Here is a 16,005-nt window from a genome sequence, read left to right on the forward strand (position 1 = left end):
CGTGTAATCAATTGCACCCCATACCATCACATCGGGTGATACACCGGTATGGCGACGATGAATACACGCTTCTAATGTGCGTTCACCGCGTAGTCGCCAAACACGGATGCGGCCATCATGATGCTGTAAACAGAACCTGGATTCATCCTAAAAAATGACGTTTTGCCATTCGTGCACCCAGGTTCGTCGTTGAGTACACCATCGGAGGTGCTCCTGTCTGTGAAGCAGCGTCAAGGGTAACCCCATCCATGGTCTCCGAGCTGATAGTCCATGCTGCTGCAAACGTCGTCGAACTTTTCGTGCAGATGGTAGTTTTCTTGCAAACGTCCCCGTTGACTCAGGGACCGAGATGTGGCTGCATGATCCGTTACAGCCATGCGGATAAGATGCCTGTCATCTCGACTGCTATCACTCGAGTGATACGAGTCCGTTGGGATCCAGCACGGCGTTCCGTATTACCCTCCTGAATCCACCGATTCCATATTCTGCTAACAGTCATTGGATCTCGACCAACGCGAGCAGGAGTGTCGCGATACGATACACCGCAATCGCGATAGGCTACAATCAGACCTTTATCAAAGTCAGAATCGTGATGGTACTGCTATTTGTGTATGAGAAACCGGTTGGAAACTTTCCTCATGTCAACAAGTTGTAGGTGTCGCCACCGGCGCCAACCTTGTGTGAATGCTCTAAAAAGCTAATCATTTGCATATCACAGCATCTTCTTCCTGTCGATTAAATTTCCGCGTCTGCAGTACGTCATCTTCGTGTCTACGTGGTGTAGCAATTTTAATGACCAGTAATACACTTTATGAATGTAAATCATATGCCGGAAAAGTGACTACAGCAGAGATGTTCTATTCTACTTAAAACTTCGAAAATACACAACACTTCCTGCGCTTCATAAGTATCGCTTGGGCACACAATGGCTGATAATGCTACGTGACGCGGTTTCAGTGAGTCCTGAACTGCGGTCGTCAGCAGACATAGGGGAACAGGACGGCCACGCTTCCCTTTGTACTGAGCTGGATGCGTGGCCGCCGCTGCCGCCGCCACCGCGACTGCGCAGTAGCCCGGGCGCCCGCGTGGCTGCTGTGTCCTGCAGGACTGCGGCTTTGTCGGTGGCAGTGGTCCGAAGGTCAGGTTTCAGCAGCCGAGAAGTGACGTGCGTGCAGGCAGCGTGGCACCGAGGAAAGGGAAAATGTGAAGGGTAGGAAATTTATTGCTCATTGTGCAGGGAAAGTAATTTCGTAAAGTATGAGGATTAATTTGTGTTGGATATTCGTTTTCAGCACACAGCTTAGTGATGGTGGTTTTGTTCCTTTGACTGGCACTAACGTTGTGAATGAAACAACTCATGCAGTTGAGAAATGTGAAACATAAGACTAAGTAGTACGCCTGCGCCTGACTGCAAGTGTAGACAGAGATTGCACCCTGCGTGCTCCCCTGTCTCTCTCTCTCTCTCTCTCTCTCTCTCTCTCTCTGGCTGGCTGGCTGCGCATGCGCGAGTCTCCGGTACCTGTTGATGCCGTCGTAGCCGGCGCCCAGGCCCACGCTGTCGACGCCCGCCACGCCCCTCACGTGCTCGATGTGGGCTGCAACAAGAGCGGAGCGCGCGCTGACGCCGGCCTGCTCTGCGGCCTAGTCGACTCTAAGGCGCAGGCGCGCAGTCAGCCCAGGCTACTCACCTGCCGCGTCGGCCACGGTGGCGTCCTGGCTGCACGTCAGGAACTGCGAGTAGAAGTTGACCATCACCAGCCCGCGGTTCAGCGCCTGCAACCGTGCGCAGCTCAGCACACAGCGGACACTCTGACACGAGTAGCAAAGCGTTGAGGCAACTTTCAATTATGTACCGACTACAAGCGCTGGATAAAAAGTAAAGAGAACTATTATTTTTCTATGACGTAACTGTGTTGACAGTCGTACTTATAGGTACCCACATTCAACATAATTGCTACCTTTGTTTATTACCTCTGTCACGTGTCCGGAAGACGTAAGCGAGCTACACTAGTGAAGGCAGTCACAGCAACAGTAATGGTGCCGGTTGTGACCGGAGTACGAGTGATCTGTCACCGACAAAAGTTTCACCGTCTGATCTTTGTGCAGTACGGATGTCCCGCATTGACAGACCTACGGCGTGGATAATGTCATCTTTGGTACTGTACCGGATCGTTCGCTGTGATTCTCCCCTTTGGCAAAGCGATCGTAATCTCGGTGACTCGTGCCGGGTGAGTACGGTGAACCCTTCGGTCACTACCGTTGCCAGTGGCAAGAGTGGTCCTGGACAGCAGCAGCTGTCTGACATCGTGCATTCTCCTGCAGAATGTTGGGGAGCTGTTCTATGAAACGTCATCGCTTTCACCTGAGTGCCGGACGAAAGTAGTGTTTAGTTACGAGCAGTAGCAGGTAGCATCTACAGTCACTCTTCGCAGTATAGCGTCGTGCAGTGTTACTCCGTCAGTGTCGCACGCCACAATATACGTCACTTCACAGGACTCAGTGTAGCGCATACTTTCTGAGGACGAGGAGATTCAGAGTGCCTCATTCGTTGTATTGGCATTACAAGTTTGGTTCGTTTTATCGCATCCTGGAGCATTGCAACAACCTATCTTCTATCCCAAAGTATTGTTATCCAAGAAAGCGGCAATGACGTCATCCAAGATGGTGGCGATGATGTCATCAAAGCTGGCGGTCTCGAGATCATCCAAGATGGCGGATTTTGATGGGACGTTTGAATTTTAGTGGGAAAATAGGAAAATTGAGCTACCTCCGCTAACCTGTCACCAGACCGCCACCTCATCCTATGAACTGGCGCCACGTTTCAATTTTGCAGGTAAAGAAAGGTCGCTTCAGCTATCTCTACTAAGCTAAGAAAATGGCATGAAAGTAAGGATATTTGGACTAACCTAAGTCACCTGATTGCCACCTCTTCCTACAGATTGACTGGCAAAGGACTCAGCCTGCACTGGGCTGCTGGAGAGAGGAAGGAGTGTAATTTATTTATTTGGGAACAATTTATTTAGGGATAGAGTATGTTTAACACGTGGTACAGAACACACGCTCTGACATGCCACACAGCTTACAGACCTGCAACTACTCCTAAATAACTCATGTATAAAATCTGCACATGTGCTTGCTAATTGTAAACTGTGGAAATAACGCAATGCACAGCCTACAGACCTGCAAACCACTCGTAAATAATGCAATACGTTTATGTCTAGAGAGCCAAAAAGACCATACATTGTCAAAATAATAATCCATCTAAAAGACTCTGCAAACATGCTTGCTAATTGTAGACTGTCGAAATCATGCACTGGTCTTTACTTAAACAATCAGAGGCAGCAGCACCATCCAGTGTGTTCGCCACGAGGTCCAGACTCCAACTGACCTAGTACACAGTACCACCACCAGAGGGCAGTGCCATCCGTTCTGTGACGTAATCCAAGATGGCAGCCATGATGTCAGCTGATGATGCAAGTATCAAACCACTTGTAAATAATGCAATACGTTTATGTCTAGAGAGCCAAAACGACCATAAATTGTTAAATTAAAAATCCATCTAAAACACTCTGCAAACATGCTTGCTAATTGTAGACTGTCGAAATCATGCACTGGTCTTTACTTAAACAATCAGAGGCAGCAGCACCATCCAGTGTGTTGGCCACGAGGTCCAGAATCCAACTGACCTACTACACAGTACCACCACCAGAGGGCAGTGCCATCTGTTCTGTGACGTAATCCAAGATGGCAGCCATGATGTCAGCTGATGATGCAAATATCATTATCCAATATGACGGCAAAAAGTATGTTCACTGCATGGTCTGGACTCCAACTGACCTAGTACACAGTACCACCACCTGAGAGCACTGTCGTCCAGTCCATGATGTAAACCAAAGTGTGGGGGCGGGAGGCAGGAAAACGACTCTGCCTGTGCTAGACGTTAGTTTTTATTTTGCATGCAGTGTCTCCTCGACTAGATCTGGACTCCAACTGATACTGCCAACAGAGTGTGCTGTGATCCCTCCCGTGATGTAATCGATGATGGTGGTCTAGAGGGGGAAAATGGCACTGAAAATGAATCAGCCTGATCACACTGATAAAAAGCACATGCCCTGATATGCTTGGGGTCACGCCACACAGAGCACAGATCTGGAAACTACTACTGAATAACGCTCTGCAGACTCGTAAACAATTCCTAACTTACGAAATAATTTCAGTATATAACTGAAAATTTCTAAATAATGCAGCACAGCGATGTGTTGAGATGCTCAGTACTCCTAAACTGACCAAATAGTGCATACCACAGCCTACAGACCCACTCGCAAAATAGTGCAAGAGATACACGCGCGCACCGCCCACCGGACCGCACAGGAGGCTGCTGGCAGCCCCATCAAGTGAAGCGGCCATCAGCTGTCAAACCACACACAGGCGCCCATTTGGGTCCCGCATGCTTGAGGCAGCGGCATCCCTTTCACACTCAACACCTTAGAAATTCCACTCGAAATTTGTATTCACCTAGGCGCCGTTGATGATGCAATCAGACGGGAGCAAAGACCTATTTACAAAGCACAGACGCTCCAAGGTGGGCTGCACGCACGTGTGTTCGCCGCTACCCTCCCTCTACCTGTGGTCCAGCGAAGAGCTAATTGCTGGACGATGCTGCAGAAATCTGTTCCAGAATAGCAGAAGCTGCTTTGTTCCTTGCGATTCTAACAGACCATGCGTGATGTGTTGCTGACACATCACTGCGTGTAGCTCCATACTATTGCAAGGGCATCTAGCAACATTCTCAGTGTTGTGCTGAAGCCACATAGCTTTCTAAAATAATAACTGAAGTAAATTGCATAGTGTCCCAGAAATACTTAATGTGTGCTTTTGTAGGAATTTTCGTGATGTCTCAGCTTGTATGTGCGGAAATTCTTACCCTAACAGAAACTGTTTACGAGTGCAGAATAACATCGAATCTACTCTTCCTAGCGCTCCTAACGTAATACCTCATCCATCACATGTTACCCTTCCTGCTTTCAACACACACAAACGTCCCCACCGCTATGTAGCAACTCCTATATCCCAGCATAAAGAATGTCTTGTGAATGAATCGAGCATTATGATTAGCTCTTATCGAATTTACCCGCCGAATTACTGATGCTGGTGGTATCGAAGCAGCATCCACCTTTCCTTTCTTTCTGCAAATGAGACTTTCAGAGGTAAAATCTATTTTATGCAGATCGCCATATTGCACCAACAATTAAAACCTGCAAATTGCCCCTACATATCGTCAAATACGAAAAGACTCCTACTTGATTACATTGCTCTCCCACCGAGGACAGGAGCCTGAATATTAGAACGTGAAACCGTCTCATGACCTATCAATGTATCACAATGCACCCTACAAATCTCCAAATACAGAAAAACTCCTACTCATTTACTCTGTTCTCCCACTGAGGACGGGAGATTAAATATTAGAGCTTGAAACCGATCTACAACCCAGCAATATATCTCCACCTTCTGTCTTGATGTAGTACACATACAATTCGTATCCTGCGCCATACAAAATCAGCCCTTTTATATCATTTGTACATATACTACAAAGACAGACAGCACAGTAGATATTTATCTCGAGGTCAGGCGGGCATCCACCTCCGACACATAACCATAGCGCCCTCAGTGCATCGAAGCCACTCTCAGAACTGTCCTACAAATTCAGCCTCATTTCCCCTCTCATCACAAACGCATTACTGTTTCTGGTCTAAGCCTGCTTGCTTGCTTGATCGGTTTTCTACATCCATCTCCAGACTCTAGGATTACAAGAACATATCTAATTTCGCATGGTTTGCTAGAATATCATACCATTTTAGCAGTACTTCTCGATATCAAGCACATATCAATATCTCTTGCACAGAAGTACCATTTGCGGAATATAATTCTGAAGATTTAGACACTGTTGACGGCTATGGCTCTGGAAACAGAAATATCAGTACCATTCTTGTGACTTGATATACTCTCCCCTTTGCTGTCACAGTACTAGACGTCAAATCCATACCTTCCTTATGAATGGACATAGTCATTTCCTTTGCATATGTTGGAATGCAAACACATACATTATAAGCCTGATGCTCAAGGCGAAACTATCATGCACCCCCTACTACTAAGTTTAACGCTTTGTCAGTAACTGATTGTCTACGATACAAATTAATACTGAGAGAAAATAAGTGATGGGTACACATGTCTCATATGTTCATCTTGTGAGTGATATCACTGTGTCTTAGAAAGAGAGCCATAATCGTCTCATATCTTAAAAAAAGCGGTCGCAACAACTACTGTTTGTTTCTGTCAAAAGCGGTCTTGGTTTTACAGGTACAAACAAGTATCCATGTTAAAAGCTATACTTGCTTTATAAATGCACATATGGCATTACCTACGAATCATGTGGGTCTTACAGACAGACACCAAGACGATGAGCGTCTTACAAACTGCCAGATGTTAAAAAACTCGATCCCAACAACTACTGTATGTTACTGTCACAATCGGTGTTGATTCTACAGATGCACACAAGTATCAATGTTAAAAGCTATACTCGTTTTATAAATACATTTATGGCATTAGCTACGAATGACGTGGTTTTTCCACACAAATACCATGACACTGAATATAGACAGTGATTGCTGGAGTGTATATTATCACATAAGCAGTGCGGTTACACGTCACCAACGGTGCACCCTCGTAATAAAATTATCCAATTTTGAAAGTGATTCAGCTAAGGAGTGTGGCATCAAACAAATATTTGAAACCCCTCAAGCCACCGCCAGTAGATATTTCCCCACTATTTGTAACGCATTCTGTCTCGATGCCATATCATATTTCTGGCAATCACATATCTTGAAAACGAGCCACCTTTTTTGGAACTTATCTGCTACAGGAAAATTCCAACGTAGTTTTAGGTAGCCCCTACGTATCTTGCAACTACCCCTTGGACTGTGTGCTACCGTCAAAACAGCTTTGTGCATGTGATTGTGCCAATGCAAGTCAGAACTGAGTAGAAATCGGAGAAAGCCTTTGGCAACCTGTAAACAAACAGGCGAATCTGGTTTATTGTGACAGAACTGTGTTTGGATCATTCGACAGAAACGAAGGCTGATCCTGTAACACCAGGCAGTATAAAAACCAGTATGGGTGCTGGAAAAAGGATGTGGACTTGGCTATTGCATTGTGGTGCTTCTCCAAACTACAAGCAGGTACTACAGATCTGAGCCCCTCAGGGTCCATTCATGTCTATCACCCAAAAATTCTGTCATCGTTATTCTATTCCATATGCCAGAAAAAATTATGAACTATGAAAGCTCAACTAACTTCATCCATCAGAGAACAAGATAAGATATTAAACGCATCTCTCACCTCTCATGTATCAAAACCAAATACCACATGCATGCAGGCATCGATCACTTGTGACGATCCTTTTAAATATACTGGCATTGATCAACTGCACAGACTAGTTTAAGGTTTCATCACCTGCACTGTAGGATGATGCCCATATCCCACAGACTACACTATAAGTCGCAAGAGACGCTCCCTGTGACCCAGAGTTGTTGTTTGAAACATTGTTTTCTAACACACTTTGTACACCGTCATACATTTCCTGTTTCTGCCACGACTTCCATGTCTGCCTCAGGTCCTGAACTGACATTAAGGCGCTCTGATCCACGGCCTCTCGCAGAAAACTAGACATCGCACGTAATAAGTCATTTTGTTACACACGACACACAGTGGATGATTTTAAATAAAAGAAAGTTCAACATAAGGAAACTAGAATAGTTTGGCTGCATTCTGGAGAGTTTCCAAACTGATGTCCGAAAGGGATTGACGACCTCTACATTTAAACCCATCTGTCAGAGTGACGGAATACATGATGGCTCTGCGTTCCCTTTCGACTGATTCCTCATATTGCACTCATGTCTTCGATCACTGTTTCGGTGCAAGGAACCCACAGAATGAGTCACCCATCCATAAAAATGATTCCCCATCTCAAACAAAGGCTGTCAGTCAAACATTATGTGGTAACCAACAGCGCGCCAGTGCACGGACGGAGTGGAGAAGACGCCGCCGATGTACTGTAATAGTAAGCACCACAGCTGACAGCGCGAACAATTTTAGCAATTTTACACTAATTTCAACACTGGCCAATGAAGTGACCGCATGATTCCCCAATTTCAGTATCATAGGTAAACTGCCCCTTCTCTACTTTGCGCGCCTGCATCTCGTGGTCGTGCGGTAGCGTTCTCGCTTCCCACTCCCGGGTTCCCGGGTCCGATTCCAGGCGGGGTCAGGGATTTTCTCTGCCTCGTGATGGCTCGGTGTTATGTGATGTCCTTAAGTTAGTTAGGTTTAAGTACTTCTAGGGGAATGATGGCCATAGATGTTAAGTCCCATAGTGCTCAGAGCCATTTGAACCATTTTCTACTTTGCGAGTATCATTGGGAATGTAGATAGATGACAGCGCAGTACGTCCATTCAGTGTTGACTCTCGAACACATAAATCGTCAGAGAACACCAGACAGAACTCTACATATTTCTAACACCTCGAGCACAGTGCTTAATTTACGACCTATCTCTCTGTGTATGAAAGTTACAGAGCATTGCCGCTGTCTTAGGGTAAAATTAGAGAGTGAAAGAACCTCGTCACACTGTCATTGACCAACCCGGCGTGCAGCGCCATTACCGAATTAATCTGCAACCGATCAGAAGTAGACCGCTACACTCCACGACTCGTGAATGAATGGAGCTTTCCGAGTCAGGTAAATGTGTATGTGGGTAATGCAGTGCCTCACAAGCAATTATCGCTAATGTATTTATGACGCTGAAGTCTCCATTTTACACCCAAGATGCGATAGGGGGGATGGAGTACATCACATAAATCAAAGTTCGTTTAGAGGAATGTGTCACGTTCATCACACATGAGATGCAAGTCCTCTGATAACCGACAGGTGTACTGTTAATGATTTCAAGTAGACAGCACTTTAAACCACATAGAGAACATGTGGCTGTATTTGAGTGGAACGCAGGCTGTATCACGCAACTGATGCATCCTGACAGAACAGTGGAAAAAGTGACCTGCAGCATTTTCTCCTCCTCTAGAATGCATCATCAGTCAACCATTAAATCGTACCTTGTTACAAGCTCCATCTCAATCGATCACCCTGTCCACTCTCTGTTATCTTTTAATGCAGATGCAAGTAATTTTAGAGGCAAATGGTTCTCTGTCTTCCTGAAAAGCATCAAATAGAGTAGTCAACTCATGCGTATCACCGATTCCTCAATTCCTCTAGAATGCATCATCAGTCAACCATTAAATCGTACCTTGTTACAAGCTCCATCTCAATCGATCACCCTGTCCACTCTCTGTTATCTTTTAATGCAGATGCAAGTAATTTTAGAGGCAAATGGTTCTCTGTCTTCCTGAAAAGCATCAAATAGGGTAGTCAACTCATGCGTATCACCGATTCCTCAATAGACATACGGTATAATGCTGTGCATTGGGTTATTCCCACAGTTTACAATTAGCAAGCACGTGTGCAGAGTTTCTACATGAGTTATTTAGGAGTAGTTTCAGGTCTGTATTCTGTGTGGCATGTCAGAGTGTGTTTTCTGTACCACTGTGTTAAATATACTTCGTCCCTAAATAAATTGTTTCAAAATAAATAAAGTACACTCCTTCCTCTCTCCAGCAGCCCAGTGCAAGATGAGTGCTTTTCCTGCCAATCTGTAGGATGAGGCGGCAGTCGGGTGACTTACGTTAGTCCAAACGCCCTTTCTTTCCTGCCATTTTCTTAGGTTAGTAGAGATAGTGCAAGTGACCTTTCTTTACTGCCAAAATTCAAACTTAGGACCGGTTCACAGGATAAGGTGGTGGTCTGGTGACTTAGGTTAGAGGAGGTAACCAAAGTGACCTATTTTCCCCCCATTTTCTTAGGTTACTAGAGATAACCGTGGTGTGATGCATTATCCTATTGGAATTTGAACTTCCGCCATTTTCTGGGGCAGGTCGGAGGGGGGTTAGGTTGGTGTTTTATATTCCCGCAGGCATATTCCGAGTTCTGCTGCTAACCAACGTGAAGTCCACTGGCGATTAACGTCCAGCAAGGAAGCGAAGAGTCGAACTGTATTGTCTTCCACGTGGTCCTGCACGGTGCTGATCCTCTACATCATCTCTCCCTAACCTGACTGCTTGAACCCATCGTGCGAGTGTGCTGCATGGCAAAGCTATCTGACCACATTCACCAGGAAATTCCTAGAAACATTGCTCAGTATCCTGATCTCGTACCACTTCACTTTTGAGCCAAGGACATTCGGGCATTTACACTGTTGCTTTGACGTTCAATGGTCTACACAGTAGACTGACAGAGTGCTGTACCCACTCGCGGTACGAACTCGTCCCACAGGCTGTCGTTGTGTCAACACAGATGGCAGCTCTTCCTTGTGTATCTCTAGATGTCGATTTGGAGTATGTGAGCTACAGTAGTGAGGACGGCCACAGCAGCAGTAACGGTTTTGGTTGTGATTGCAGTAATAGCGGTGTGTCACTGACTAGTATTTCACCGTTTGATGCTTGTGCAGCACAGATGGCGACAGACGGCACCTGAGAACAATGGCTCCGCACTACCTGTAATGCGGACGGAAGATGGTTGGTGGGTCTCTCGGCCACTGGAGATGGTGCACTGGTGACACGCTGGACAAGCATGTCGGAGGACAGCGGTTCACATCTCGCAACAACTTAATATTTTCACTACGTGTTGTGCGATTTACAGAAACTGAGTGTTCACAGACAGGGCTCATGGTGTTCAACTCGAAGACGGCAGTACTAGCACACGCCATGTGGCACTGATTTCCAATATGGGTGAAACTACGATCATTAATATACGGAAAAACAATGACTGAACAATTGACTTTGCTAGCAGTACTGACTCATCTAAAGGTGTATCAAAGGGGAGGACTATTAAAATGGCTACATACGCAGAACTGGATAAAGTCATGTTGGAGTTGGCAAAGAGCCCAAAATGCGCCAAGCAGGCACAGTTTTATTCTTATTTTTTTCTCAAAGTCTTGGGAATTGAAAGCTGGTTAACAAGGTTTACACAGCGTCACAGTATCTGGGAGACGGCCGTCCAAAGGGGAAGTCAACTGCGGGTAGTAACTCTGTTTCTGATTTTTATAATGATTTCCAGGAGTTTCTGTCCACGAGAAAATTTAGAAGTGGAGTAAGTAAATGATGAAGACGAAACTGTGTTGTTTTGGAAATGTCTCCCAACAAAAACTTCAGCTTCGAGACAGAGTGTTGTGCGCCTGGTTATTGTCGCGTAACCACTCCGCCACAGTCCGTGCATTATGAATCGGTGCTCGATCGTGTTGAAAGATGCAATCGCCATTCCCAAGTTGCTGTTCAACAGTTGTAAGCAAGAAGGTGCTTAAAACATCAATATAGGCCTGTGCTGTGATAATGCCACGCAAAATAACAAGAGGTTTTGAAAACACGACCTTACACCAAGCGAGGCGTCGTTTGTATTTACCGGCGTGATGTGTGGCTTATGAGCAGCCGCTCGACCGTGAAATCCAAATTTTCTCACCTCCCGCCTAAATATCATAGTACTTGCAGTGGATTCTGATGCAGTTTGGAATCCCTGTGTGATGGTGTGGAAAGATGTCTGCCTATTACACATTAAGACCGTCTTCAAGTGTCGGCGGTCTCTGTCAGTCAACAGACGAGATCGGCCTGTACGCCTTTGATCTGTACGTGTCCCTTCACGTTTCCACTTCACTATCACATCGGAAACTGTGGCCCTAGTGATGTTTAGGAGTGTGGAAATCTGGCGTATAGGCGTATGACACAAGCGACACCCAATCACCTGACCACGATGTCTAATGACTACTGAGGTCGCTCATATGGAGTACCTGGCAGTAGGTGGCAGCAAAATGCACCTAATGTGGAAAACGTATTTTTCTGAGGCTATCCGGAGACTTTTGATCACTTGGTGTATGTTTAGCATAAAATTAATAGTTTTTGAGTATCTGTCGGTAGGCGGAAGTGTGTGAACTTGCCTGGTGATCATGCCTGTGCTCAAGCAGCCGACAGATATCACTAGTTACGCCATACAGTGGTGTTTCAGTCTAAGTGAAACAACATGAACTATGGACTTTTCAAGGCTTAAATGAAGACGGCTAGATACATGCAGTACGGCAAAGGGGAATAAAATCAATTGAAAATAATAAAAATATCCTTTGAATAAAGATTAAATGTCTAAAATATAAATCCCTATGTCTGATGATCTTGATTGATTGACGTATTGACATTTAGCGGTTTGTCGGTTTGGTCACACAAGGAAATTTGGGTCCGTGTTCCGGGTTCCGTAGCTCTTATGACTTAGTTACGTGAGTACAGTTTGCTCCATTTTACAGGTTTTTGAAAGTTCTCAAATTTTTTCGTACTAGTTTAGGGTGTGTTACTCTTTCATGATTCATTGTTATGAAGATGTCCCTTGCGGAAGCGGTATTAAGTGCCACAAAACAGATTAAATACAGCTGAAGAGGCTTCATAATTTTCCAGATGTTTAGTCACAGCTGTGGTTGCCCTGTCTACAAGGTTTTCTGCAAGTGCTAAAAAGACAGTTCTAAACTCAGTTTTAATTTAATCAAAACGTACTGTGAATTGTGAATGTTATTTTTCATCGCATAACCCTGCCTGTATATTTATTTATTCAACATTTGTCACGACTTTTCGTGGTTGATTGCGATAAACGCTTAGGCTGGCCCCTAGGCGGAAGTGTAGACAGATCATAAAACAACCAACATCAGTTCTGAAAACCATGAACAGCGATTCGACCATTTAAAGTTATAATTCGTGTAGTTGCCTATGGGGGCTTAAGAGCTAAACAAAAACAGTTTCGTAGCAACATATTCATTCAACAATCCATGCAGTCACAGTACATTATTGTTCTTGCCTTCAAAGCTCATACTTGCAGGTAAGAAGCAATATATTCTAAAGGTCGGGGAAAGTAATAGTTGTAAGTAGGCTGTTTAGGTTTTTCTATCGGTAACGCCGCCGCCACGTAGCGCTCTGTATGAAAATCACTGGCTGTGTCGTGTGCAGTCTGTGGCTGGTTTGCATTGTTGTCTGCCATTATAGCGTTGGGCAGTTGGCTGTTACCCTACCAGTAGATAGTGACTTCAGTAGTTTGAATCTTTTATTTATCTGGCAGTAGTGGCGCTCGCTGTATTGCAGTAGCTTGAGTAACGAAGATTTTTGTGAGGTAAGTGATGTGTGAAACGTATAGGTTAATGTTAGTCGGGGCCATTCATTCGTAGGGATTTTTGGAAGTCAGATTGCGTTGCGCTAAAAATATTGTGTGTCAGTTTAAGCACAGTCTTGTGTAATTTTTCTAAGGGGACGTTTCATAGTGGCCCGGAAAAGAGGATACAATTGGACGAGAATGTATGCGTATAATCAGACCCTCTCACCTCAGCGCCATCAGTTTTGTGAGTGCCTTTTCACTGAGATAACTGTGAATGGCTTGGATGTGGATCTTTTTTTATGTCTGATGAAGTCTGGTTTGACCTGAGCGGTTATATCAACACACAGAATCACAGGTTCTCCGCAGCGGAGAGTCCTGTTAATTCCCACAAAACTCCATTGCATGACCAGAAGGTTGGCGTTCGGTGTACAGTGCCTGCACGCTGCATTATTGGTCCCACCTTTTTTCATCAGACGCTGACTTCAACGTGCTACAGTGTCAACATTTTGACACCATTTGTTGCAGCGTTAACGGCGGAGGAAAAGACATACAGTTACTTCGAACAGGATGGAGCAACTGCTCACAGAGTCGGCCAAACCTTGGAATACATTTACACAACGTTCACGCCTGGCAGAGATGTTAGCAGAGGTCAATCTGGTCGTGGCCTTAGCTAACCACTGAGGTCACCTGACCCGTCAGCGTGCGATTACTTTGTGAGGGGAGCCGTCAAGTGTAAGGTGTATCGCAGCAACCCACGTAGTCTTCAAGAACTGCAGCAGAACATTTCGGATGAGACTGCAGCAATTCCAGCAGCCCAGCTTCGATCTGCCTTCTGCAGCTTGCTGACCAGGGCCTAGAAGAGCCGAGAGACGAATGGTGGTCACTTTCAACATATGCTGTAGTCTGGTTAGTACTGGACTTCCTTTCCTCTCTTGTGTTTGTTTGTGTCTTGGAGCCACTTTCATTTACCCCACGCTGTAGTTTCCTTAAAAGATAAGGTAGTATACATTAAAGGTTGCAGCATTTTACACGCTGTGCCAGCGACTTTCTTGAGGAAGTGGTCGGCCACAGTACAGGAGTTGTAGCGCAACAAGTGAATCGGGGTACGGCAGAATTGATGGGTATGACGTGTCACGCGTAACAGGTATGTCGACTGTACTGACCGCCCTTCCGCGGGCAACAAAAGCATTGCAGGTGTCGATGCAGAGCGTACAGCATGGCGAGTGGAAAAATCCGACGGATGGGATATCTTAGGGGCTGCACGCTACAGTGACGGCCGTCGTGAGGTCGTTTTGAGGGATTGCACAGGGACGGGCGTGGAGTTGACTGTCTGAGACGTGGGCAGTGCGAAGCTTGGACGGCCTGTACTCACGACCTTCCTGAGGACGCTGTCGGGCACGTTGCGGGAGCTGTTGCAGAGCGCGCGCGCCGACGAGTGCGAGAAGATGACGGGCGCGCGGCTGGCGGCCAGCGCGTCCTCCATCGTGCGCACCGACACGTGCGACAGGTCCACCATCATGCCCAGCCGGTTCATCTCGCGCACCACCACCTGCGGGCACGTGTGCGTTCTGGATGCAGATCTCGCTGTTAACCCAAACATTGCTTCAGGTGGCTCTACATTGCTAGACGTTTTAACCAAACCGTAATAGTTTCACGTAATTAATAGAGTTACGCTAAGCTATTCGAACAGTCCGAGGGTGTACTGCCGGTTCGTTGTGCAAAACTGACTGACGTGGAGCTCAGTGACGACTCTGTTTCAGTTCTGGAAAAGGGACTTAACTTTGCTCCCACTCCTAAGTTCACACCCGACGGTGACATCGCCAGCGCAGTTGAACAAGGTGAGGAGCCACTACCCCCTGAAGCATCTGAATAAGTACGTCGTGAAATCTGCTGTGGTCTGACGAGAAGTAGCCCAGCGAATTGGAACATTATCAGCAGAGAGAGGGCAGCTGTTCGGGACCCTGAGAATGTTGTCTTGCCTGCTGACAAAGGCAACGCCACCGTTGTTCTTTCCCACAAGGACTACAATGAGGTCGACGGCTGTGGCCGAGAGGTTCTAGGCGCTTCAGTCCGGAAGCGAGCTGTTGCTACGGTCGCAGGTTCGAATCCTGCCTCGGACATCGATGTGTGTGGTGTCCTTAGGTTAGTTAAGTTTAAGTAGTTCTAAGTCTATGATACTGACGACCTCAAATGTTAAGTCCCATAGTGCTCAGGGCCATTTGAACATTTTGAACTACAATGAGAAAGTGCAAAGCCTGGTACACGAAGACTCCTACAGGGAGATCAATGCAGACCCCCGAAAGAAAGTGGAGGATATGACCAGAGCTCTTCTCAGGGACGGTGAATTACCAGAGATCGTTTGCAAGAAACTGTTATCTCAATGACGTGTACAGTCAAGACTTCATGGACGCCCTAAAGTTCACTAAGATGGGGTGCCGTAGCTCCTCAATGTCAGCTACAGTGGGACACCTACGTATTTGCTGGCAAAATACTTGAGGGAAATACTTGGTCCATATGTAGATAAATGCTCGCATCTTATCTGCACTTGTATGGATTTTGTAAAATGCTTCGACTCTCTGCGAGAGTCACTAAAGCTTAATCGTCAGAAATTTGACCTTTACAGGCACCCCATGACCTCCATTCATTTTTCTGTTTAATTGGGAATACTATGAGCAAACGGAAGGAGTTGCAATATCTTGCCTGTAGTCGCGAATTTATGTATTGA

The 16,005-nt window shown here is 45.9% G+C and overlaps 1 protein-coding gene across 1 annotated transcript in view; it reads right to left on the reverse strand.

Annotated features, from left to right (window-relative positions):
• Nucleotides 1-16,005, reverse strand: part of LOC126272786 (dipeptidase 1-like) — a 108,177-nt gene that overhangs the window by 18,354 nt on the left and 73,818 nt on the right. The window contains exons 5-7 of the mRNA XM_049975934.1: nt 14,653-14,829; nt 1,689-1,773; nt 1,520-1,595 (exon numbers count right to left, since the gene is read on the reverse strand). Coding sequence (XP_049831891.1) covers nt 1,520-1,595; nt 1,689-1,773; nt 14,653-14,829 — 338 coding nt within the window. The remainder of the gene's footprint in view (nt 1-1,519; nt 1,596-1,688; nt 1,774-14,652; nt 14,830-16,005) is intronic.

The sequence above is a fragment of the Schistocerca gregaria genome, chromosome 5 (assembly GCF_023897955.1).
Source record: "Schistocerca gregaria isolate iqSchGreg1 chromosome 5, iqSchGreg1.2, whole genome shotgun sequence".
Lineage (NCBI taxonomy): Eukaryota > Metazoa > Arthropoda > Insecta > Orthoptera > Acrididae > Schistocerca > Schistocerca gregaria.